Source organism: Mauremys mutica, chromosome 24 (assembly GCF_020497125.1).
Source record: "Mauremys mutica isolate MM-2020 ecotype Southern chromosome 24, ASM2049712v1, whole genome shotgun sequence".
NCBI classification, from domain to species: Eukaryota; Metazoa; Chordata; order Testudines; family Geoemydidae; genus Mauremys; species Mauremys mutica.
This window is the reverse complement of record NC_059095.1, coordinates 9,619,813-9,645,041: the sequence shown is the minus strand read 5'-3', so window position 1 is coordinate 9,645,041 and position 25,229 is coordinate 9,619,813. Positions and strand designations below refer to the sequence as shown.

The window sequence follows — 25,229 nt, the reverse complement described above, 5'->3', positions numbered from 1 at the left end:
CCCCTCTGGTATTTACACCTTTCAGGAGCTTCTTCCAGCCTCGTGGTCACTCTCTGGATTAGCTCTGCCTAGTTAGTACTTCTTGTGCCAATCAATCCTCCCAGTCTGCCTTCAGCTTTCCAGCTTACCTGGCTCCCATTCCTGTGGTGTCTGAATACCTGGCAATTTGTAACGTATTTATCCTCACAGTGCCCCTCTGATGTAGGGAATTGTCCCCATTTTAGAGATGAGAAACCGAGGCACGGAGAGACTAAGTGACTTGTACACGCTAGCGCTGACTTCAGCATAACTTAAGTCGCTCAGGGGTGTGGAAAAGCCGCCCCCCCGAGTGACATAAGTTACTCCGACTTAAGCGCTGGTGTGGACAGCGCAATGTTGGCAGGAGACGCTCTCCCACTGACAGAGCTACTGATGTTCAGGGAGGTGGAGTCATGATGCCGATGGGAGAGAGCTCGCCTGCCAGCATACAGCGTCTGCACTGGCAGCAGCTACATCAGGGCAGCTGTGCTGCTGCAGCGATTCTAGTGTTGAGGAGTCCTAAGTGACTTGCCCAAGGTCTCACAGGAGTCTGTGGCAGAGCAGGGGATCCAGGTATCCTGCATCTCAGGCTTGTGCCCTAACCACTCAACCATCCTTCCTGCCTCCACTGGGCCATCCTAGCTATTGATCTGTGCAGCGCTGGGTGCAGTGCTTTAGCTGCAATCTTACCAGAGCTCTATAGAGAAGGATGGTCCTCTCCCTGATTTTGACATGCCCCTGCAGCTGAGAATTGCATTGGCTTTTACTCTGCCCCGGGTCTCCTGGCCTCCCCGTCTCTCCAGAACGTGACTGTCACTGTGTTTGCTTTGCCCTCCAGAGGAGTTCCTCTCCAGCCTCGATCACTATGAAATCGCTTTCCCCATCCAAGTGGACCAAAACGGGGACTTCCTCACCTTCGACATGAGAAGCCCGCTGAAGCGGCGCTCCCGGCGCAGCCCGGGCTCCCTGTCCTACGAGGCCGCTGAGCGGCGGGTCTTCTACAAGGTCTCCGCCCACCACACCCAGTTCCTCCTCAACCTGACCCTGCACTCCAACCTGCTGGCCGAGCACTTCACGGTGGAGTACTGGAAGCGGGACGGGGTGGACTGGCAGCACGACTTCCACGAGGACTGCCACTACGCGGGCCACTTGCAAGATCAGTACCTGAACTCCAAAGTCGCCATCAGCAACTGCAATGGACTGGTGAGCTTCCAAAGGGATCGTAGGACAGGTCCTCCCGGTTTGCCCAGCCAAGGGCGGTATCAATAATTAGGGTTGCCCATAAAATGGAGCAGATTGCAGCTTCCCTGATCTTCGTTACAGAGGTGCAACCTACTAAGGTGACTGGTCCCAGCATTCAGTGCTCTGTTGTGATGTGCATGGCCAAGCGGGCAGAGCTGAGATGGGACATTGCATGCTGGGATCCATCGTCTCCATTGGCCGTAACTCTCTCTCTCTCAAAGCTGAGGGTGACTAAAAGCTAGTCGAAGGCCCATGGAAGCCAGTCAGTTTCCATTGATGTCAATTGGCCTGGGATAGGGAGACCTATAGACCCCACTCTGATTACTTTAGCTGCCGGAGACCCCAGCCCTGTGCTCCTTTGCCTCTTTCCGACAAACAAACGCTGCGTTCTGCATGCGCTAGTGAGCAGTGAATTCCAGGAGGGGGCAGGACGCTGAGACAAGCCCTCAGAAAGTAAGTTGCTGATCCAGACCCGTGTAGTTAATAAATTGTCCTTAGAGATTGCCACCCCGTTGTGTTTAAACTGCTGGGGGGGAAAGGAATTGCCTAGTGGTGCCAGACGGCTGGATTGCAAACCTTGCATCGCCCTGCCCTGACAATGCCTTCGTGAGAGACGGGGCAGTGCTGTCACATTGTGCTGTTAACCCTACCAGGCGGGGATGCAGTGTGTCGTCTGAGCGGAGTCACGGAGAGGGTATATTGTGCGTATGCTGTGAGACTGTCCAGTATCCCTAGTGCCTTCTGCTGGACGAGGGCTGAGTCCAGCGTCTCACTGGTCACATTAGCCTCTACCTTGTTACCTTCTGCTTTCCTTCGATGGCAGGTGTGGTATCTCTGGGGCTTCCCCATACACGGGGCTTGGTGCTGCTTCCAGAGAATAGCTTGCCAGAGAGAGGGATGGAACACACATACTCCGCAGTGGGGTAAACACACATAGGAATTGATTTGGTAGGCCAGATCCTCCTTTATGCCAAGGCCCCTCGGACAGTGTAAGGGCATTAACGAGGGCATGAATTTACACCGCCTTTAATGCAGCTTTACGTTGCCATTGAAAAGGCCCTAATGTAATGAGAATCTGGCTCGTTATGTCAAGGATCCTTTTACCATGTTTCCACCCCAGCCCTGGCACCAGGGTTGCAGCCTGGATACTTTCCCCCTCCCCAGATTGCTGTGTCGGAGCGGGCTCTCCATGCGTCTGAGGGTAAGCGCTCCAGTGATGTCCTAGTGGATTTACTAGGACTCAGAGGGTGAGCTGGTGGGTGCATTGGGCACTGCTGGCTCATAAGGGATCTGGTATCAATGCCTTTCCCACAGTGGCCCACACGTCCCAGGACACCTGGTGGCCAGACAGTGCTTTGACCAAGCCCAGAACGTCCCAGGGGAATGGACGGGGGATGGAGAGATCCCGATGACAGACGAACGCCCAGCCCCTCCTTGGGAGGGTGCAACAGGGCAGGAAATAAACCCTCTGCAAGCCCAGACATCTCCCCATTACCTGAGTGAAGTCCCGCTGTCCTGGGGAGCTTATGGACATCAGTGTGGGGGATGGGGGAAGAGAGTCCGGCTGCTTTGGTGGGGGGAGTCTGGTAACATCCAAGCTGCACCCAGCCAGGTCACAGGGCGGCCTTCTGGGGAGTGACCCCATGAGGCACCGAACCCCCCCATCACCCCCTCACTCGGCCGTCGTCCTTCCTCCCTGGGCCCTCAGAGTGCAGGCAGCTAGGGCTGCTTGGGACAGCAAACAGAATCCTAGGTGCAGGGCCGGCTCCAGGCACCAGCGAAGGAAGCAGGAGCTTGGGACGGCCAATACAAAGGGGCGGCACGTCCGGGTCGTCAGCGGGAATTCGGCGGCGGGTCCCTCAGTCTCTCTCTTCCTCTTAGAGCTGCCGCCGAAGTGCGGCCGAAGAGGAAGAGAGGGAGTGAAGGACCCGCCACCGAAGAATGGAGCAGCGCGATTGAGCTGCCGCCGATCGGCTTTTTTTTTTCCCGCCACTTGGGGCAGCAGAAAACCAGGAGCCAGCCCGGCCTAGATGGCAAAAGCGTCTCCCCCTTCCCACTCTGCTTTCTCTCCTCACTGAACAGAACTGTCCAACTGTCACTCCCAACTGCCCCGGCACCCCCAACTGCCAGGGCACCCTCAGACCCCGGCAGACCCCCAGTCACCCGTCACCACCCCGACACCTTCACACCCCAGCACCCACAACTGCCAGGGCACCCTCAGACCCCAGATTCCACCTGGCAGCCCCCCAGCCACCCGTCACCACCCCCACACCCCAGCACCCCCGACTGCCAGGGCACCCTCAGCCCCCGGCAGCCCCCCAGTCACCCGTCACCACCCCCACACCTTCACACCCCAGCACCCCCGACTGCCAGGGCACCCTCAGACCCCAGCGTTCCACCCGGCAGCCCCCCCGTCACCCGTCACCACCCCCACACCCTCACACCCCAGCACCCCCAACTGCCAGGGCACCTCAGACCCCAGCATTCCACCTGGCAGCCCCCCAGCCACCCGTCACCACCCCGACACATTCAAACCCCAGCACCCCCGACTGCCAGGGCACCCCCAGACCCCAGCATTCCACCCGGCAGCCCCCCAGTCACCCGTCACCACCCCCACACCTTCACACCCCAGCACCCACAACTGCCAGGGCACCTCAGACCCCAGCATTCCACCTGGCAGCCCCCTAGTCACCCGTCACCACCCCGACACCTTCACACCCCAGCACCCACAACTGCCAGGGCACCTCAGACCCCAGCATTCCACCTGGCAGCCCCCCAGTCACCCGTCACCACCCCGACACCTTCACACCCCAGCACCCACGACTGCCAGGGCACCTCAGACCCCAGCATTCCACCTGGCAGCCCCCCAGTCACCCATCACCACCCCGACACCTTTACACCCCAGCACCCACAACTGCCAGGGCACCCTCAGACCCCAGCATTCCACCCGGCAGCCCCCCAGTCACCCATCACCACCCCAGCACCCCCAACTGCCAGGGCACCTCAGACCCCAGCATTCCACCTGGCAGCCCCCCAGTCACCCGTCACCACCCCAACACCTTCACACCCAAGCACCCCCAACTTCCAGGGCACCCTCAGACCCCAGCATTCCACCTGGCAGACCCCAGTCACCCGTCACCACCTCGATACCCTCACACCCCAGCACCCCCAACTGCCAGGGCACCCTCAGACCCCAGCATTCCAGCCGGCAGCCCGGGCCGAGTCACCTGTCACCACCCCGACACCTTGAGACCTCAGCCACCCCCAACTGCCAGGGCACCCCCAGATCCCAGCATTCCACCCAGCACCCCCCCCCCAGCCACCACCAATTGCCAGGACACCTCAGGCCCCAACATTTCACTCAGCAGCCACCCATACAACCCCAAACCTCTTCCCCTTCCATCTCTCTCTCTCTGTTTTCCTCTCTCTCACCTGCTACCTCTGTCTCCAGTAAAATACAGATGGAAAAGACCTATTAGTTCATCCAGACCCTGTCCCAGGGGCCAGTGCAAGATTGTTCCTTATGGCCGACATGCCCCATGCCAGGTACATGTCCTCTGACTTCCTGCACCCATTCACACGGAGCAGAGTTGAGAGGAGATGTAAAGTGGCCTGTACGTTAGATGTTGCTAAGCTGGTGCCAGTTGGCGTACGTTGTACATGAAGGAGGTAGAAGCTGGATGGGTGTTGCAGGAAAAGCAACTGACATGAGGAGAGAGGCTGAAAAGGGGTAACATAAATCAGGCCATCCCTTGTTCTCTGAATTTCCTGGTATTCCTCCTTGGTGCACCCACCGCTGCCTCAGCATGTAAGTTACACCAGCTCACACCCACTCAGTGATGTATAACTCACACCTTATGTCCCACTGATAATTACATAGATACACGTTGACTCATATTGCTAGTTACCTGTGCATACACACACACACACACACACACACACACACACACACACACTCTACCCTGATATCTAAACCCTCACTGAGACATCTACACCGCACTCACAATCATCTGAACACACATGCAGATCTGAACACATCTATCTCCCGTCTCCATTGCTACCCACAAATGCGCACACATCCCGGGACTGAGAGCTGCCTCATGCAATGTGCTCTTTGCTACTCTTCATTTTGAACAGAATAAAAGTCACCGAGGCTTAAGTTGTCGGAAGCGAAGGGCAGAATGGTCAGGATTCCAAAACATGCACAGGCTGTTAGCTGCCAGCAAGGCAAGGCCGCCAACAAGCCTGCAACGAAAAACAGCTGGAGGCGGCAGAAAGCAGGCCCAGCAGCTCTCTCTGCCTGGGCCCTAAAGGGGAACTGAAAACCTTGCATTACACAAAGCAATATTTCAATCCACTGGCTGCTTGGGTTCCCCGAGACCCAGGTGCATGGGAGCACCAGAGAGAACCTCAGCTCAGAGGGAAAGAGTTGAAAATCACACTTTCCTTCCCTCACCTCCCATGACCTGAGTTCACAAGACATCATTCCTCCTGCTGCTGCTAGGCACAAGGAGCAGTGCAGTCTGGTAGTTAGGAAAGTTGGCTTGCAAATCAGTATGCCTGCATTCAACTCCCTCCTCTGCTGTTGAATGGCTGCGGGCCTTGGGTAAGTCACTTTGCTTCCCTGTGCCTCAATTTCTCCATCTGTAAAAAAGGGGCTAATGCTACTTACCCTCCTTTGTGAAGTGCTTTGGGGGAGACAGGCTAGGTATTAACGTTAATATTCACGGGGAGGCACAGCCCGTGGAATTCTGAGCTTTTGACAGAGTTTAAAAACGTTCCAGTTCCTCCTTAACGCTAATTATTAACGGGTTTGATAAAGGATTTGATTTAACTGGTACATGATTCCTATTATGAGTTGTATTGCAGTAGGGGCTACAGGCCTCCAATCCAAATCAGGACCCCCATTGTGCTAGGAGCTGTACAAACCCGGGGTAAAAAACAGCACCCATTGCTGCCTCTGCCAAAAAGAACCCCATGGTTTATAATCTTGCCGTCGAGATCGGGACTGATAAAACCCTATGAGCCAACATTGTATCCCTGTAGACAAATACATACCGTAGATTGTAAGGTGTTTGGGGCAGGGATTGTCTTTTTGTTTGGTGTTTGCATGGCACCTAGAAGAGTGGAGTCCCGCTCCATGACTGGATCTATTAAGTGCTACTGCAATACAAATAATAATAATGATTAATAAATACTCTAGTGATTGGAGCTGTGTAAACACTTCAGACACACAGACAGCCTGTGGGGGCCCTCCTTTGCGGTCAGTTCTATCTGACCATCAAGGACTATGGAATTCATTATTGTGCAACCATCTGGGTTTCTTTCTGAATCTTGAATTGTTCAGGCCTTTACCTTTGGAATGAGCAATACTTGGGATCAAATCCTGCTCTCGCAGTGGTGTGAATCAGAGTCATTCTACTGACTTCACGGGAATTAACTCTGGGTTTTACACCAAGGGACGTAAGAGTAGAACTTGGCCTTTTTTATCTGTTGATGGCGGAGTTAATCTCCTGATTGCCACATTTTTACTTAAGACTGGGGGGCGGGAAAATGACCTTGGAAGTCAACATAATTCGCTACCCATCCGAGTTAGACCCAAGATCTCTGCTCTGGTGAATATCCCCCACCTCTGGCATTATCTGATTATCACTACTGGCCCCTATGTCTAGACTGAGCCTGTCTGTCTTTCTCATTTTTATGAGGCAGCCCATCCCCCTAGTATTTGAACCCCTTAGAAACTTAGCCCCCCAACTCCAAACTTCCCTGTATTTGGGGGAAGTTTGGATCCAGAGCCTAATCCAGACGTGAACTTTGTGGCTTGGATCCCTCTCGAGTCAAAACTCGTAAGAATGACAAATCAAGGCCCAGTCCTCCAAACACAGGTGTGCTTCACTTTACTCATGAAGCTTATATAATAATCCCGAGCTCTGACACCGCACTTTGCATCCGCAGATCTCAAAGCACTTCACAAAGGGAGGCAAGTGGCGTTAGCAATATGCCGTGTAAGTGTTTGCCGGCTCGGCGCTCAAACCCTCCCAAGCCTGGCTGCCAGCGAACGGGATAGACTATTCAGAGCCCATCCCTGCTCTGCAGGTGACTTGAGCAAAGCGCAGACAGGATGTCCGGCTCATCTCCCCCACAAACCGCAGCTACATCTCGAAGGACTCCGTTCCGCCCCCTTTCAGCAGCCAGATGTTATGTCGGCAACCCAAGCCACTCAGCCTGGCCCGTTGCACAGCTGCTTTTGGACCCCAGAAAGGTCAGAGCTTCACACACGCACGGGCAGGAGAGGCGGTGGCATCCCCTGCACACTAGAAACTCTGCAGTGGTCCCAGAGATGATGTCCTGGGCAGATCAGTAGGGTCCTTTTCTACCAGCACACAATTTCCAGGCAGTTCTGTGCTCTCCCTTCCCGCTGTTCCACCATAAGCCGGCGGTGACCTCCTTCCCCCTGTCCCACAAAGCCAGCAGCCAGCTGGCTTCGCAGGCCGACGCTCGGCTTTCTGTTGGAATCCTCGCCAGGCTAACCTCACACTACCTCGCTTGTGTATGAAAAGGTGGAGCCGGGCCAAGAGCAACAGAGCTTGGTGCAGAAGGAAATCCCCCAGCACTCGGTGGAGATGGGGACTTCGCGGCGTGCACACTGCCCTGATTCAGCTTTCATAGCGGGGAGAGGCGGGAAGGAGGAGACAGAGAGAGCCCTATTAAGGAGGCAGCATAGACCCCCGAAGAATGCTCACCCCAACTTTCCCAGCGATCATTCTTTTACTTACATAGCACCTTCCATGCAAGGATCTCAGTAGGGTGACCAGATGTCCCGATTTTATAGGGACAGTCCCGATTTTGGGGGCTTTTTCTTGTATAGGCTCCTATTACCCCCACCCCATCCCGATGTTTTACACTTACTGTCTGGTCACCCTAATCTCAGGGGGCTTTATCGATTTCCAGTCTCACCCCACAGAGCAAGAAGCTTGGGGCCAGAGAGGTGATGTGACTTGCCAGAGAACAAGCAGTAGGAGAGCTTGGAAGGAAACCCAAAGGTTGCTGTTCCCAGGGCTATGCTTTAATTATGAGCACCGAGAGGAAGCATGGCCCAGTGGTTAGGGGATTAGCTGGGGAGACTCGGATTCAGTTCACTGCTCCACCCCTGATTTCCTGCGTGACTTTGGAGAAGTCGCTTGGGGTTTGTCTACCTGCACAATTAGTCTGCGGCAAGCTGGGCTGTGAATCTCCCACAGACGGACTGTCCTGCCAGTTCTTTAATGCCCTTTGATCTATGCCTGTTTCCAAAAGGCTCATCAAAGCGCATTCATGAACTGTTAATGCGCACCAGGGGATCCACATGGACAGCTGGTCCGCGGCAGGCTACTGCAGGGCAGATTCACCCCCCAACTTGCTGGGAGCTCCTGGTTTGTGTAGACAAAGCCCTAAGTCCCATTCTCCCTCCATTCGCCGATTGTGAAGTGGGGTTAGCGGCACTTGGTACCGTACCGGGGTAGGGCGAGGATAAATACATTCACAGTTGTGAGGTGCTCATGTGCGGGATAATGGTGACCATATAAGCACTTAAGAGAGCGAGGCTTCCCCCAGGCCATGCAGAGCTGAGCTGATCATAGAATTTAGGCTGGCAAAAATCCTTGTAGGTCACCTCGACCATTCGTCTGGCCTAACGAGCCGGGCAGGCTCTAGGGAACAGTATTCGCAGGCATCCTGCTGGTTCTGAATTGCATTTCGAGTGGTCCCCCACCCTCGCTTGACTGCTTTTCACGAGGGCAGAGTTTTGCTTGCACACCTGTTTGCAGAAAGCGAATTGTGCAGCCACCGCTGAGATATGTTCAATCAAGGACGGGGGAGGGGAATCAGAAGTGGAGGTTGGTCCGGGACCAGAAGCAATGCTCTTCCGTTGACCTAAATGTTCAGTGTAGACCAAGCCTTAGCTGGCCAATCACCTAGTGTGAAGGATGAAACATAATGAGGAGCCTGTGTGGCCCAGTGGGTAGACACCACCCCCAGCCTGGGGCTTTTGAGACCTGGGTTCTGTTCCCATCTCTGCTGCTGGATGGCTGGGTGACTTTAGGCTAGATTTTCAAAGGTATTTAGGTGCCTAAAGAGGCAAACAAGTGCCTAGTGAGATTTTCAGAAACATCTAGGTCTAGTCATCGAAATACCTTTAAAGGGTTTCCCTCCTCTGTGAAGTACTTTGAGCTTTATGGATGAAAAGGACCATATGGGAACTAGGTATTACTTTGGCTAATACTGAATATATGAATGCTCCCAGAAAACAGTCATAGTTCCACAATCAACCCTGGACTACGCTCGCAAGCAAGGCTAAGTTGGTTTAAGCTCTGTGTGAAGGTTCAGTTCTGTTCCTATTTCATCCACAGCAGCTGATGCCTGTGACCCTCTTTGTCCCCGGGGGGGTGGAGTTTTGCGATGGGAGAGAGCGCCCTGCTTCCCTCCTCACTGCCCCCTCCCTCTCTCCTTTTACAGCACGGCGTGATCGTTGCCGACGAGGAAGAGTATTTCATTGAGCCTCTCAGCCTGGGAGTCAACGTGAGCACAGGGAGTGAAGGCGAGGGAAGCCCCCATGTTGTGTACAAGCGATCGTCCCTCCAGCACTCGCACATGGACGCGGCCTGCGGCGTTTTAGGTATCGATGTCGACAGACAAACCCTCAAATCCTCCCCAACGCTGTGATATTCACTTCCACGTGTGCTAGATAATTCCACTGATAGAGCCAGATTTCTCTCCCGTCCATGAGAACCTGGAGTTGCCGAGCTTGTTTCAGAGAGGCCAGGAATGCTGAGGCTATCGCACTGTACCTCTGTCCTCTTCTAATGCTTAGGCCACATATAAAAGATCACGAGTCAGCTACTGCCTGTAAACTAATGGGATTGGTTCTTTAGCTCAAAGAGATTTTAGATCCTGAGGTCGTGAGTTCAATCCAGGCAGATGACTCAACTAGGGACATTGTTCCAAGTGCCCGTACAGGGACTAACCCTGTACACATGCCATAGTCACCACACAGGGATGAAGAGTCCCTTTGGTGCCAGCAGGGATTACATGAAGCTATGATAGTTATAGGCAGGGCTGGCAGCACCTGGCTGTTATTAAGGTTCCCTGACACTTTCCATTATAAGACCCAGTTTCCAGTTGCTTGTAACTTGACATTTCAGCCCACGCAGTTCAGCCGTTTCCGAGATTGGGTGCCGTGAAAAATGTGTTGCTTTGGTGACCTTTTTCTTTGAGAAGCTTTAGCAACCCCATGCTTTGTAGCAAGGACTCGAAGTTTGGCAGGCGGGTGGCCTTTGCGTCAGGGATGTGGCTTTGCTGCCCTCATGAAAATCCACCCAAATTTGGCCAAGTGATAAGCCTTTGAAAAATTCCAGTGTGCACATGCTCGGTGGAGACTTTCTAGAGCTTTGGTGTTAAATTCCCTGAAGATTCTGTCCACACTGAACAGGACTTGCTGGGCCAGGTCTTGGTTCAGGCGTTGGAACTGAGAGCTGGGAGCCAGCCTCAACTGTGGTCTCAGTGCCCTCCCCCCCCCCCCCGCTGAGCCCAGGCACGGGGGGGAAAAGGAAGCCACCTGACTCAAATACAGAAGGGGACAAGAGCCGGAGTGAGGGCTGGGGTATTAGATTGGGACAAGGAGCTTGGAGGTGTTTGGGGCCAGACTGAGACCGGAGGATGGCGGGAGGGTTGAGGGGAGAGGGAAACTGAGGCTGGGTGTTTGGGTGGGGGAGACTGGGAGCCAGTGGGTGCAGGAGAGATTGAGACTGGATGAATAGCATGCCGCGAATAAGCCCTAAAGGGACCCACACTGAACAATGAGGAGAAAAGAAAACATGGACTCGTTGCTCGTTAATGGAGCACCGTCCATCCCATGCACTCAGCAAGGCAGGGGTGCTGTGGAAAATTAGCATGTGCTCATGTAATTAAAGGGTGCACATGCACACGGGGATAATGATGAATAACATTCTGAAAATGTGTGAGAGAGAGAGCAGAATATATACAGTTAGGGTTAAAGGAAGGAATCCCTCCTCATCGCACGCCCTCCCCTCGCAGTCTGAGAATGAGCCTCTGAACTGGTGAGCATGAGTGTCTGTGTGACCCCGATACCCCCAAACCATAGACCTGGATCCAGACTTTGCATCTTAGGTGCCATCTTGAGCATGTCCTGTGCGTGCGGGTATCTGTGTGTGCCGGTGAGTGTTTGTGGGCCTCTCTGTTCTGGGTGGGTGGGTGAGCGTTGTTACGTTGGGGTGAGCACAGCTGAGGTGTCTATGCACGGTGTGAGGGGGGACTGTAGATTGGGTGATTCTTTGTGGGGGGTTAGGTACACGGTGGGTGTGTCTTTATAGTACCAGGAGTTTTGGTGCCTGTGGGGGGAAGGGTATCTGGGGGGGAGGTTCTGTTGGGGAGGGGGAGCAAGGAGGGAGGTTCTGTGGGGGGGAGGGGAACTGGGAGGGAGGTGCATTGTGTGAGTATCTCTATGTTGGGGGTAGGGGTCTTGTCTCTGTGTGGATGTGTTTGTGTGAGGAGGTGTGGGGTGAGGTACTGTATGTTTGGGTGAGCCACTGGGGCTGAGTGTGTGTGTGTGTGTGTGCTGTGTCTGTACTGTGTCTGTGTGTGTGCTGTGTCTGTGTGTGTGCTGTGGCTGTGTGCTGGAGGCGTGCTCTGTGTATCAGTGCCTGGTGTTTAGGGGCACGGCACACCCTGGGTAGAGGAATGTCAGTCCGCGTGCGGATGGTGCCGCTCCACCCCTCATCCTGGATCTGTGGCCCCGGCTGTGGCGAGTTGGGGCTCTGCCCTCCATTTGCCAGGTGGGATGAGCCCAAGGCCTGGCCCATGTTTGGGCTGGAGCGTTACACTTCCCTTTGTCAGTGTGAGTCACATTTGCACTGCTCCGCTGTCGGATGCTCCATGGACAGGGTGAGAACACCGGAGCCATTCACAGGAGAGAAACAACAGCTTCCGAGAGGCGCCGTGGGCTCTGGGAGGCATTGGGAAAGGAGGGCAGTTATATATTTACCTTCCTTTCTTACCCCTCCACTGGGAGACCCTCCCCCTTCTCCTCGCCATCGGTGCTCTTATGAGCGGTGCCCTAGAAGAGAATAAGACAGGACTCCTTTAGAGGTGATGAACCCCCATATACGGATGGCCCAGAGGGTGCCGGTAGAAGTGTCCTTTCCAGCTGCCAAACCTTGTGCCGACCTCCATTCTGCAGAACGATACTGAACCCCGGCCTATGGGCCCCATTTCGCTATCACAAATCATTTCTGTCGTGCCAGCCATACCAAGCCCCAGGGCCGTGCAATCACAGGTCTGTGATCAGCTGGCAAAGAACTGCTCCCTGCCACAGAGAGCCTACAGACTAAATGATCTGATTATGCATCCTATTCTAATGAACTGTGTGGTGTATGCACACGTGTGTGTAGAGATGAAGAACAGTGGTTAGCCTGTGAGCTGAGTCACCTGCGCCCTGTTCCCTGCTCTACCACAGACGGTCTGTGTGACCTGGGCAAGCCACTTAGCCTCTGTGACTCAGTTCCCCCTCTGTGAATGGGGGAGAGCAGCACGGCCCTGCCTCCCTGGGGTGTGGTGAGGAGAAAACATTAAAGATCGTCAGACACTTGGATATTATATATGTACCTGAAATACATAGTGTGTGGGGTAGGTCCTGCAGTGGGAGGGGAGATTCTCCTTTCAGGCCAGGGCCTCTGTTTTGGGAGCAGGGGGATCTGAGATTCATCCCCATTGTCTGTAGTGTGTGGCAAGGCGACAATCCCAACCCTAGGCTGCCCTGGGTAGGCTCCTGCTGATCGCACTAAAGGAAGACGAAAGGAGAAGCTGCCCTGCTACAGGGTTCTCTGTCAGGGTCAGAGAATGCAGAGAGGCGGCGGCTCCCTGCTGCCCCAGGCCCTTGGCAAGTTTGAACGTCACTGCAGGATGCGTTTGACCCAGAGCACGTAACTCCAGCATCTCCCTGACCTGCTGAGGAAGCGCGGTTCTAAGGGCTGGTGCCTGAGGAGGGGTCTGAGGCGAGCTCCGTCCCACCTGTGCCCGCTGGAGCGTCAGGAGACGGCCTGGACTCTCCTGGCCCCGCGTTACGCGAGGCAGCCAGCAGAGTCCCCTTGTGCTGACTCTTTGCCACATCCCCCGGCTTCCAGACGAACGCGAGTCTGTTCCCAGTTGTTTCTTGGAAAGCAAAGACCACAGAGTAAGAGCCACGGGCCAAATACAGCTCAGAACAACCACAGCACAACTGGCTGCAGCAGCCACACTCCCTCCCATCCCCTGCACCCCGACCAGCCTCGCCGGTGTGCAACAGAGAGCTCCTCCCCGTCAGCCCCAGTGGGCTCGCCCAAGCTGCCGCAAGGCAATGACGGAGAGTCACCTCTCCCTGATGGCCAGAGGCAGCCGCATTCCCACCCAGGAGGACGTTATGGATTGAGCCCCACGTCAGGACAGAGAGGACATGAATTCGCCCCGCCTCTGGTTTCCCAGTCGGTGAGGTCAGTGGGAGCATTGACCGCAGCCTTCCAGCAGACCGCAGCTCCCAGAATTCCTTGCAAGAGTCTTCTCCCTAGGGGCAGTCACCATGCGTGTTTGGCGGTGGGGAAGGAGCATGCCCAATGAGGTTGAACCCATTGAGAGGCAGCCAGTTGGGGGGCAGAAGGCTCGGTGCACCAGCTGGTGGCACCAACTGCTCTTGAAGCTTGCAGCAAAATACCACAGTCCTGCTGCTGCTTCGCGGGACGTCCAAACGGCAAAATAAAACCTCCAGCAGTGAGTCTCGGAGCCCAGGTCAGTGGACTCAGGCTCCTGCTGCGAGGATAAAAATAGCCACGTAGACGTTCCCGCTCGGGATGGAGCCCAGGCTCTGAGACCCACCCTCCTCACTGGGTTGCCGAGCCCAGGCCCCATTCCCCAAGCGGGAATGTCTCCGCGGCTATTTTTAGCCCTATTTTTAGCATGAGCCCTGCCAGCGCCAGTCAGTTGAGCCGGGCTCTGAGATTCGCTGCTGCGGGGTTGGTTTTTACAGTGTAGACGTACCCTTAGAGGTTGCCGCTCTTGCTGCAGGGGGAATCCCGAATCTCAAACTCGGGTCCCGGCAGATAAAAGGGGAAGAAAATGATTTGCCGTGGCCTTGTTTTCAGGTTATTTCTTTGTAGTTTCTAAATGTGCACAGCTGACGGAGCAGCGCTCCCACGGCGGAGCAGTGCGCGGGCCACGCTCTGGCTCGGGATAGCGGAAGGTGCCGCCCGCCTCAGCATTGAAGTGCAAGGGCAGATGGCGAGGAGGGTGGCTCCCAGGGCTGGGCAGCAAGGGGAACGGGCAGGACGGGGCTGTGATGACTCTCATTCACGTGCACCAAAGCACACCCCAAAGCCAGAAAGCCCCTTTCTCTCCTCAGATGAGAAGCCCTGGAAGGGGAGACCTTGGTGGCTGCGGACGCTCAAGCCCTCCCCTCTGAAACCATCGAGCAATAACAGCCAGCGAGGCCAGCTGCCCCTGAAGAGATCCGTCAGCTCCGAGCGCTACGTGGAGACCCTCGTGGTGGCCGATAAAATGATGGTGGGCTACCACGGGCGGCGGGACATAGAGCAGTACATTCTGGCCATCATGAATATTGTAAGTGTTATACCCATATCACGGCCCCCCCACGGCCCCTGTGGCCCCCAGGATGGGAGCCAGGGGGACAGCCGTGTGCCCACACTGCCGGCAAACCGGGAGAGGCTGCCAGGGAGCGGGTGGGAGGTAGACTGCAGAGTGCTGCGCTCAGAGGGCGCCTCGTCTCCTGGAGGATCATTGGCAGCCCTGGGGCAGGTCACAACCTGAGTCTAGACGTGGCCTGGTCGGCCTAAAACACGGTGACCCAAAACCCAACTTGTGTATTTGCTGGGGAGGGTGGATCACAACAGGCCAGACTGTGCCTGTATCTCACTCGGCCAAGCGGGGCACGGTAACTGGGAGAAAGCTCCGCTCCCGCCTCCTTGTTCAGGCGGGTAAGATCGACCCAGCCAGCTCCTGGGTCCGGGTTTGGTGTGGGGCAGACCCAGTGCTCCCAGTGCCAGCACATGGATAGGGAGAGGCTAGAGAGCCGTGGGGACTGGGCGGACCCTTTGGAGGCCCGCAGTGACTTACTCCCCACCCCCAGGGTGAGGGGTGTCGGGACAGAAGGCCCTCCGCAGCTATTGCTGGGGTGGAGCAATTACATGCCACATGTAGCCCATAGAGACCACTTCTGGAGTCGGGTGTGAATGTATCTGACTAGGAATGGCAAAGTCTAGCCCCACACAGCTGTGCTGTAGGGGAGTGGTTGTCACCCTGGGGGTCCATGGACCCCTGGGGTTTGCAGACTATGGCTAAGATTTCCAAAGGGGTCTGCACCGCCATTCGGAATGTTTTAGGGATCCGCAAATGAAAAAAGGTTGAAGCCCCCAGCCATAGGCTAGATCTCATAGCGGGGGACCAAAGCCATTCTCTAAACAGCACCTCCCTTATGATCCGCACTGCGAATGGGACAGGAGAAAGGGCAAAACACGTGGGGAAACAGAGGGGCCATCATTATGCTTCAGGGCATAAGCTGATTGACATGAGGGTTAGGAAGGACTATATCCCATCCCTCCGTGCAATGCTGCTCAGGTCTCCGGGTGAGGTATGGACAGGGAAGGCCTGCCTCTGCAGCACCTAGCGATGGCCAAATGGCCGCCTACAACACCGCGGAGAGGATGTTGGCTGAGGGGTTCTCTGCGACTCCGGGGCCTATTTCTGATTCTCCCTCTGTTCACGCATCCGGGCAGAGTCCCTCCGGGCGGCATCCACTGGCTCCCTTGACACCTTCGAGGAGCAGTGAGCGCTGTCCAGGGTTCTCTGCTCCATGGTCCTCTTGTTTTCACCCTTTGACCTTCACACCTGCCCTTGTTATATTTTCTGTTGTCCTCCGTAATTATTTGAGTTCCTGGGCTCGGTGCATCCTCCCCAGAACCCAATAGGACCAGGTGTGGATTATAACAGAGGCAGGATACCAGGTGAGATGGATTAAGGGGATGCGCTGGGTGTGCTGACTCCTGTGTTCCCGTGAGAAGAGACAGGCTGGGAAGTTGTTGACAGCAGGTGTGAAAGCCTCTCTTTGCTGGCTCTTTGCCCCGACCCCTGCAGGACACCGTTTAGCTAGACTTGGGGCTTGTTCTGTGTGTAGTTTCTGATTGTTCCACGTGATGTAAAACACTCCCCACGTTGTTCCCTGCACCTATGCATGGTCCTCAGCAACATTCAGACCCAAGGATAATGCAGCCCCAAAGCCAGAGACCTTCACCCTCTGAGCTCCAGCAGAAGATCCATAGAGGTGGCGCTTTCTGTTAGATTCAGGGCAGAACCAGAGCCCCGAGCTGAACACCCTTGGCCTTTGTTAGGTTCCGAAATCCAGTGTGATGGCTCATATATCTTGAGTTCAAGCCTCCTCACAGTGGAGGACGAGACCTCTACACACCAATAACGCTTGAGCAGACCTGGTTCTTTCCAGCAGAAAGCAGCAGCGTGCACGTAAGATGCCATCTCCCCAGTGCTGAGCTCATTTTTAAGACTTGTCTTTTCTTGTTTCTTGGAGGTCAGGTTGCCAAACTTTTCCAGGACTCAAGTCTGGGCAATATTGTCAATATCCTTGTGACCCGTCTGATTCTTCTCACTGAGGACCAGGTAAATTGGCAGCGGAGCTTCTGGCTAGTGGGGGAGCTTTGCCAACCCCGCCTCCCTCCAACCTCGCTGTGCAGTGTAGTCATGACCCCCTGACCCGGCCGTGCTGCCCTGGCTTTGTGAAATCTTGTATTTTAACTGTGTGGTAAAGCTGTGAACTGCTGCTGAATGGTCCAGGTTCCATGCAGCGTGCTCAACAAAGCAGGTTCTCCCAGGTGCAGCACGCCTGCTGTGCTAGAGACCAGACCACGTTTGTTCAATCAGAACTCACCTGCCATGCCCCTGAACGGACCCAAGTATTTACTGGGGGCTTGATTCTCTGTTCGGACAGAGTGGAGAAGGGGTTGCTGCAGGGAGCCAGTTGCAGTTCTGCTCCCAGACAGGTCCCACATCTTCTGCTGTACTTTCCCCACCTCTGCCCGCCAACCAGTCCATGCCCACAGCCCTATTGTCCAATGGGACAGGGAAGCAGTGCTGGACTTAGCCCTCGCTCATCTAGGGAGGGGCAATGCACCTTCTCCATGTCACATGCTCTCCTCTTGCTTCCGTTCCAGCCCACCCTGGAGATTAACCACCACGCTGGGAAATCCCTGGACAGTTTCTGCAAGTGGCAGAAATCCATTGTGAACCGGAATGGTAATGGGAACGCCATCCCTGAGAACGGCATAGCCAACCACGACACCGCCGTGCTGATCACCAGGTAAGGCCCTCGCTGCTGGGCTGTGCTCTCTGGGTCCCTCTTGGCTGCAGAGGTGACCCAGACACTCCCCCAGGTGTTGCCCTCAAACCTCTTGCATCCAGACACAAACCCACCTCTCCTGAGCATGGAGCTGCTTTACCCCGTGGCTCGCTGGCCCTTCTGGGGCTATAGGCTAACGCCCGAGCGAGGCTTTTGCCCAGGCTGGTAACCCACTCGCTTCGCAGTGAGGATGCAGGCTAAACCACGGGAGTCCTGACAGTCCTTCGATGCCTTCCCAGAATTCACCTGGCCTGGCCAGAAGGGTATGTGCTGAAATCAATGGGGTATAAGCACATGCCCAGGTGCTTTGGGCCGTACTGTTCTGCCTGTGAAAGTGTGACCACAGTGCAGATATGAGAACTGTGCAGGGTTTCATTAACCCGGGGCATTGTGTCACGGGCTAGCCCCACCTGGAGCGCTCCCCTGAGGCACGCCATGGCACAACAGGCCCGTCTGCCTCAGTGTCCCCCGTTCGGAGACCCAATAACTTTACTCCAGGTTCTGTTGCCTCAATAATACCCCTCCCGATCGAGTTTATTACAAAATCGTTGTGCAAAAATCCCAAAACATCAGTCCCAACCCATAGTCCATTTGTCACCTCCTGCGCATGGAGTCCTTAAAATCTCAGGGCATCTAGGTCCTCGACGCCCCACGTTCCACTCTCCGGTGTCTTCTGCCATACCTGGCTTGGTCCTCTCCTGTCCTTCTGCCAGGACAGCCACCCAAGTCCTTCCAGCTGCTCCTATTTCCTTCCGAGTGGGACCCCCACTGCCTCTCTTCTAGGAGATCATCCTCACCAGGGGAGCATCCCTCACTCCCCCAGTCCTCTCACTCTTCCCCTGGGTCCAGCTCGGCAGCGGGGAGACGTCAGCAGATAAGTTCCTCCACTGCCCCGCTGCCTTCAGCCTTCTCCAGCCCTCGGCTTCAGCTCTCCGGGTTAGATGTCAGCAGGCAACTCCCTCTTGCTGCTCTCCTGCCTTCAGCCTTCTCCCAGGAACCAGCCGCAACTTCCTTCGGGGACCTTTCAAAGCCCCCAGGTCTCTGGCATCTCTCACCGGCCCTGTCCTGAGTGACGCAGTCTCTGCTCTACGGCAAGCCCCAGGTGTCTCTCAGGTGTCCTTGTCCCCATCTCCAGCCTCATGCCGCTGTACTAGTGGTTGGCTGGGGAAACGTGCACCAGGATCCAGCCCAGGGATCCTACAACCCCCAGCCAAGGTCTGCTCAGTCCAGCTCCTCGGTGCTGCTTCCATGGGCTTTTCTTCCTACTGTCCGACCTTTGTCAGACCTTCTCCCGACAGCCTCTCTAGGTTCTCCCGTCCTGCAGGGCTGGGAGTCTCAGGACTCGCCCCTGGAATTCCCCACAAAATCCCAAACTAAAAGTATAAACATAAACCGAATTCTGCCTTGCTTGGGCTTGACTTTTCATCCCCCTCATTTTCCTGGCTCTAGTCCTCGTTTAAAGGCCTCCTTGCACCCTCCCCTGAAGTCTAGCTCCTGCCCTTTTATCAGGGCTTTACCACTGGCGCCTGCTCCGTTGTTCCCAGCAGCTGCTTCCGCCCTCTCCTTTCTCGGGTTCACCCTGATCCTTTATCGCTGTCCCGCCCTCTTGCCTGGCCAAACAGGGCGCACCTGTTCTGGCACTGGGATGCTGGACCTGCTTTGTGTTCTGGATCCAGCCACCTGTGACACGTTGGCTGAGCAAGACAAAAGCCGGGGGTCCCTGAGAGCCCAGGACTGTGTATGGGGCGTGAGACTGGCATGTCAGTGGGTGCTGACAGGCACGTTTGGAAGACTTCGGCACAGCTGCTCGATGCTCACCCTCAGCCAGCACTGGCTGCCCCTCGCCTACCTGGATGCTCAGTTTTAATGGTGGGGGGCTCGGGTTGGATGTCCCAAGTTTGGGGCAACTGCGGTGGGCTACGTGCAGATGGTGTGGGGTGGGGGGAGAGGGGGGTTGCACGTTCCTTTTTCCTCCAGGAAGCGAGGCGGGAAGGTCATAAAATGAAAGCAGCAGAGCAAGGAGTCTCCAAGCAGGACCCGATTCCTGCTGGCCTCCCCAGCATGCTGCACACTCGCTCCAGTTCCCTTCAGCCGCAGGAGCTGCACGGAGCCTGGCTCATGTCAGGGGAGCTTGTGAAATTTTTGATGGGGGGGGAGGGGCAGGCCAAAGCCCTGTCAGCCCCGACTTCACCTTCCCTGGCTCGCAGCGGCTGCTGCGTGTGGGACGCGGACGCTGACTCCGAATTCCTCGGCCTCCTGCCAGATGTTTGAACTAACCCTGAGAGACTCTCTGGGCCCAAGTCCCCGGGGCCAGCTCCCGCGCCAGCCCTGGGAAGGGCCTACCGCATCTGGAGCTGTCTGTAATAAATTCCCTCTCTCCCGATAACATCTTGCTGAGCTGTGGGCTTTTTTCCTCCGCCGGAGACGTGTCAAGTCAGAACCTCCGAAGGCTTTAGCGGAATCCGCTCGAAACAAAGCGGCGAATGTTTCCCCCTCGCTCGGTTTCCTGTCGGGGGCGAGGGGTTTGGCCACGTGGAGCGAGCGGGGAGGCCAGAGGGCCAGGAGCCATCTACCAGCAATTGTCACTCTTAACCCATCGCCTGCTGGAAGCTGGTTTTCTCCCGGGTTTCGGGGTCTGTGAGGCAGCCAGTGGTAGCGAGGCCGACTTATAATGCTGGCTGGCATGTGAGCTTCCCCCCTTCCAAGGCTCTGTCCGGACTCAGCATCCTCCACCCTTTGAGCCGATGCACCTCACTCCTGACCAGCAACACCCCTGCTATTCCAGCCCACCCTCCACCATCCTCTTCTCTCTCTGTCACGCGCACACACGTATAAAAATTCAAGCAAGGCCCATGCCACTGAATTGTTAGTTCCCAAAGCCCGTGAGTATCCCTATCTGGGGCTTAGCTCTGGCCTTTCTTCGTACCTCCCCCCCGGCCCTGTGCCCCAGGTGAAGGAATCCTGACAGACCATATGCATCACGCTCCTCGCCTTGAAGCTCAATGGACTTGGGCTGGGTCTGACTAACGGGGAAAGCGGATTGCAGAGCCAAGCCCCATTCCAAGCCCTCTGACGCCTCCCCCTCCAGCCGTGCTGAGATCAGGCCGGCCAGGTCAGGTCAGGTGGCCCAAGAGATCTCCACTGTCGTAAAATTGTCCAAAGCGGCCATGAGTTTGCTCAGGTCCCCCCGTCTGAGCCTGGGTAAAGGAGTCCTCCGGAAACCGAGGCGCACAAAATGAGCGGCTGTTTTGGGAAGCGTAGGCCTTGCTGTAACCTCCCTGTGCATCGTTGTCCCCACCTGTGAAAGGTGGCTCACAGGGAGCCTGAGGGGGATACATTCATTGGGGCATGTGAGGCTCTTGGACACTCAGTGGACAGGGGCTATGGGAAAGGCTACTGGGGAGCAGGTGGTGCTTAATTTGTAGTTAAAAAGGTGCTGGGACTCAAGCAATTTTTTTACATTCACAAGCCCAGAGGCGCCGGGGGCTCTGAACGGCCGGGCCCAGAGGCGCCGGGGGCTCTGAATGGCCGGGCCCAGAGGCGCCGGGGCTCAGCCCTGGCAAACCCTGGCACAAATTAAACACTGGGAGCAGGGCCCCATGGGTAGTAGGTGGTTCAGCAGGAGTGAGGTCAGTAGAATAGGTGCTGTGATTGGCCATCCGAATCGCTGCTCACTTCCTTCTTTCAATCTTGGCATCGTTTTCTTTTCGATCAAACGAAATAAGGAGGGTATTTTCCAGCAGGAGGGGCACTGCTGCTGCTCGGTTCCCAAGATCTCCTGGCATCTCAGGGGACGTCTGCACTGCCATAAACAACACCACGGCACCAAGTCTCAGAGCCTGGGTCAATTGACGGGTTTGCAGGGCTTGGGCCGCGGGGCAATGTGGACCCTTAGGCTCAGGCTGGAGTCTGGGATCTCATGAGAGGGGTGGGTCCAGGGGTGGCTCTATGTTTTTGGCCGCCCCAAGCAGTCATGCGCGGGAGGCGCCCCCGAGCCGCGGGAGCAGCGGACCTCCCGCGGGCATGACTGCGGAGGGTCCGCTGGTCGCGCGGCTCGGCTGGACCTCCCGCAGCTGCGGGCGGTTCGCTGGTCCGGCGGCTCCGGTTGAGCTGCCGCAGTCATGCCTGCGGGAGGTCCAGCTGAGCCGCGGGATCAGCGAACCGTCCGCAGTCATGCCTACGGGAGGTCCACTGGAGCCGCCGGCCGAGCGCCCCCTCCGCAGTCATGCCTGCGGCAGGTCCGCTCCTCCCGGGGCTCCGGTGGACCTCCCGCAGGCATGGCTGCGGCAGGTCCGCCGGCCCAGCCTGCCGCCCCCCCGGGAAAGGGCCGCCCCAGGCGGGTGCTTGCCCCGCTGGGCTCTGGAGCCGGCCCTGGGTGGGTCTCAGAGCCCAGACTCCAGCCTGCGTGTCTACACTGCAGTTTTATAGCTGCGTCGTCTGAGCCCCATGAACTGGAGTCAGCTGACCCAGGCCAGTCGCAGCCATGCAGTGCAGTGTAGACAAACCTTCAGAGACCCAGGCTGTGATAATACAGGCACTCAGAGCAGCCGGATGACAAATATCCAAAGGATTTGTGCTCACTTCTCCTAGGGCAAAAGGCCGGGAGGCTAAGATGCTTTGGCAATTAGCCAGAAAACCATGCCCCTTTTTTTCCATTGGGGGGAAACTGTGGAGATCTAATGAAAGCTGCCATCTCTTCAGCCTGCACAGTTTTTTTATTTAATTTCATCTCTTTCCTTTCTTATCTTTCAGATACGATATATGCATCTACAAGAACAAGCCATGTGGCACCTTAGGTAGGTAAGAGCCCAGCTCAGAGACTCTGTTGTAACTAATTCTTCACTCTTATCTAGCGCTTTGCGTCAGTAGAGGTCAAAATGCTTGACAAAGGAGATCAGTAGCCCCATTTTACAGATAGGGAAACTGAGGCAAAGAGCGGCAAAGTGCCTTGCCCAAGCTCAGCCAGCAGGCCTATGATAGAGCTGGGAACAGAACCTTGGTATCCTGAGTCCCTGTCTAATGCTTGATCGTCTAGGCCGCACTGACTCCTTACTTCAACGAGTGTTAAAAAAAATCTACTTAGTGCCAAAGGTCTGGTGACTGGCTTTGGCCCATTTCACTGTTCTATCCCTTGTTCAGTTCCAGCCCAGTGACTCATTCTGAAGGCTGGTCAGCAGCCCAGTCTCTCTGGCTGCAAAGGAGAGAGCTAGGACTCTGTTGTGATGTACACGAAGGGAATTCTTTATTGCCGCTGCTGGACACAGACCATGCAGTTCTCTCTGGCTCTGCCCTCTTATACTGCCCATACACGGGGTCTCCGTAAGTTTGGTCTAAACTGAGCGGTCATGGAAGGGAGGGCTGAGTATACTCCCCCAAAGTAAAATAGATGGGATGGATCTCAAAGAAACTTCTTAGAGGCTTGGTGGTCCAGCTGGGAGGCCAAGAACCGAATGGGCCGTGGAGGACAAACTCCTCACTCATCGTGGGATCGTGTCCTGTTCTGGTAGATGGGTGGGAAGCTTGCACCTGCTCTGTAGGTAAATAGAGGGTTCCCTTGTCTCAGTATGGCACCTGTCGGTAGGAAGCTATGCTCTTAACAAATAACCAAAGCCCCCCCCTCGCCCCGCTGCCTTGCTTCTGACTCCACGGGTGGAAGGGAGCCCGGCATTGAGCCTGGGGCATCCTGTGTGCAGAGGAACTGAGGAACCCAGAGATATTCCGGGGTGCTGAGCAGCACAGATGGACGCAGGTTTGAGTCTAGTGGTGATGGGTGCCGACCAAACCCCCGGAGCGGAAAGCCCAGGATGTGGGCTTTGTCTCTTTCCAATGGGCAGCGGCAGGATGGTGGCTTCAGCCCTTTATAGACGGATATTCAGTCTGCTGAAAACAGGCCTTGGATGGGCCTTTCTGTCCCCACTGGGCTCGTCTGGTGTGACCAGCTCCACTTCCTCACTGTGTAGACAATCTGGGGAGCAGATCTGAAGCCTGGTGGAGTTTTATTGGCGCTTGGTGTTTCCAAATCCTCCTGCTGTTCCCAGCCATCTCGCGGCAAAGCGAGTTTGTGGCCAGCACTGGGAGTCGCTGGAGACCTGGGTGCCAGAGCCCAGCAAACCACTTACCCCTCCTGCTCTAGGGCCTGATGCACAGTCCACTGAAGTCAATGAGAAGAGTCAGGCCCTCCAGGCCAGGTTAACGCGCCGAATTAACATTAAGCCCAAAGCCGGCTGTTTAACCCTGAAACACGGCTTGTGGCCTCGCCACCAGTGCTCCTCACTGGCCCCGTACCAACCGCAGCTGCCTTTCCTAGGGCTGGCCCCGGTGGGAGGAATGTGTGAGCGAGAGAGAAGCTGCAGCATCAACGAGGACATCGGGCTGGCCACTGCCTTCACCATTGCCCATGAGATCGGCCACACGTGAGTGTTACACCCGGAAGCGTTCCCCCGGGGAGCCGCTTAACAGGAAAGACCTCCCCTTTTTGCCTGCTCTCACCAGTAGCCAACTGGAGAATCGTCTTCAGCGTAAAGACCTTGGAATAGCCATGCGAGGTGGGACCAGCAGTCCATCCAGTTCAATATCCCACACCCATACCAGATAGGCTAATGTCCCCACTCCAGGCCAAAGCAGATCACACCAGTAGTGCATGTAGACAGATCTCACTTCTTGCTCATACTGGGCCAGGCCATTGGTCCACCTAGTCCATTGTCTTGTGTCCAGCAGTGGCCAATGCTCTGTGCATCATAGGAAGGCTTGTGATGCCTAATGCACCTGGACCAATGTACAACGCTATACCATGGGGAAGGGAAATTTCTTCCTGACCTTAGTGATGTGCTGGTGTCCTGAAGCCTAAGCACTAACAGCCCCTTGACACTTTATCTTCTCTTGTGTAAACTTTTGGAGTAGGGACTCTTGTTTATTATATGTTTGCACCGCACCTTGCACGGTGGGACCCATTTACCTCACAGGCACTTGCTCCTCAGTAGAAATATTTAATCATAATTAATACATTTATTCAAATAAACACCTCCTCGTTTTTAATCCTGCTTTGCTATATGCCTCAGCAATGACAAATATCAAGAATGACAAGAATAGCATCCCGTAGTTATGTAGGCTAAACTAAGAGCAGTCAAATCTCATGCTCCATGTCTTCAGCTGCCACCTCCATGGGTCAGGAAGGAATTTTTGCCCCACATGCTTTCATACACAGTTATTGAGGTACATTGCGGGTGGTCAGGATTATTACACTATCCTCTGAAGCTAGAAGCAGGACACTGGACTAGGCAGCCCAATGGTCTGGTCAAACAGAGGAAATGCCATATTCCTATAATACTGTGTTACAAGCCCAGTGCAGAGTGAGTCTCATTAATTTGCGGGAGGGGAGAATATTAGTCATTAAGGGACCAATCCTGTGAAATGCTGTGGAAACAACTCCTGTTGCCATCAAGAGGAGATGCTCTCGCCGGATCAGGCTCTTTGCACTCATTACTCACAGACTTACTTTACTTTAGACCTTGGTCCAGCCTGTGCT

The 25,229-nt window shown here is 55.5% G+C and overlaps 2 protein-coding genes across 6 annotated transcripts in view; one reads left to right on the top strand and one right to left on the bottom strand.

The window, feature by feature from the left end:
- Window positions 1–3,078, bottom strand: part of LOC123355754 (tyrosine-protein kinase ZAP-70) — an 84,297-nt gene extending 81,219 nt beyond the window's left edge. For 2 of the 3 annotated variants that reach the window (XM_044998390.1, XR_006575194.1), the window contains exon 1: window positions 2,756–3,078. In XM_044998390.1, coding sequence (XP_044854325.1) covers window positions 2,756–2,905 — 150 coding nt within the window. In that variant the 5' untranslated portion in view covers window positions 2,906–3,078. The remainder of the gene's footprint in view (window positions 1–2,755) is intronic. The other variant, XM_044998394.1, reaches the window with a different exon arrangement.
- ADAMTS10 (ADAM metallopeptidase with thrombospondin type 1 motif 10) overlaps window positions 1–25,229 on the top strand; it is a 132,913-nt gene that overhangs the window by 59,505 nt on the left and 48,179 nt on the right. For 2 of the 3 annotated variants that reach the window (XM_044998388.1, XM_044998387.1), the window contains exons 5-11: window positions 857–1,221; window positions 9,754–9,913; window positions 14,684–14,901; window positions 16,885–16,968; window positions 17,520–17,665; window positions 22,457–22,500; window positions 24,012–24,117. In XM_044998388.1, coding sequence (XP_044854323.1) covers window positions 857–1,221; window positions 9,754–9,913; window positions 14,684–14,901; window positions 16,885–16,968; window positions 17,520–17,665; window positions 22,457–22,500; window positions 24,012–24,117 — 1,123 coding nt within the window. Of the gene's footprint in view, window positions 1–856; window positions 1,222–7,253; window positions 7,523–9,753; window positions 9,914–14,683; window positions 14,902–16,884; window positions 16,969–17,519; window positions 17,666–22,456; window positions 22,501–24,011; window positions 24,118–25,229 lie in introns of those variants that run through there. The other variant, XM_044998389.1, reaches the window with a different exon arrangement.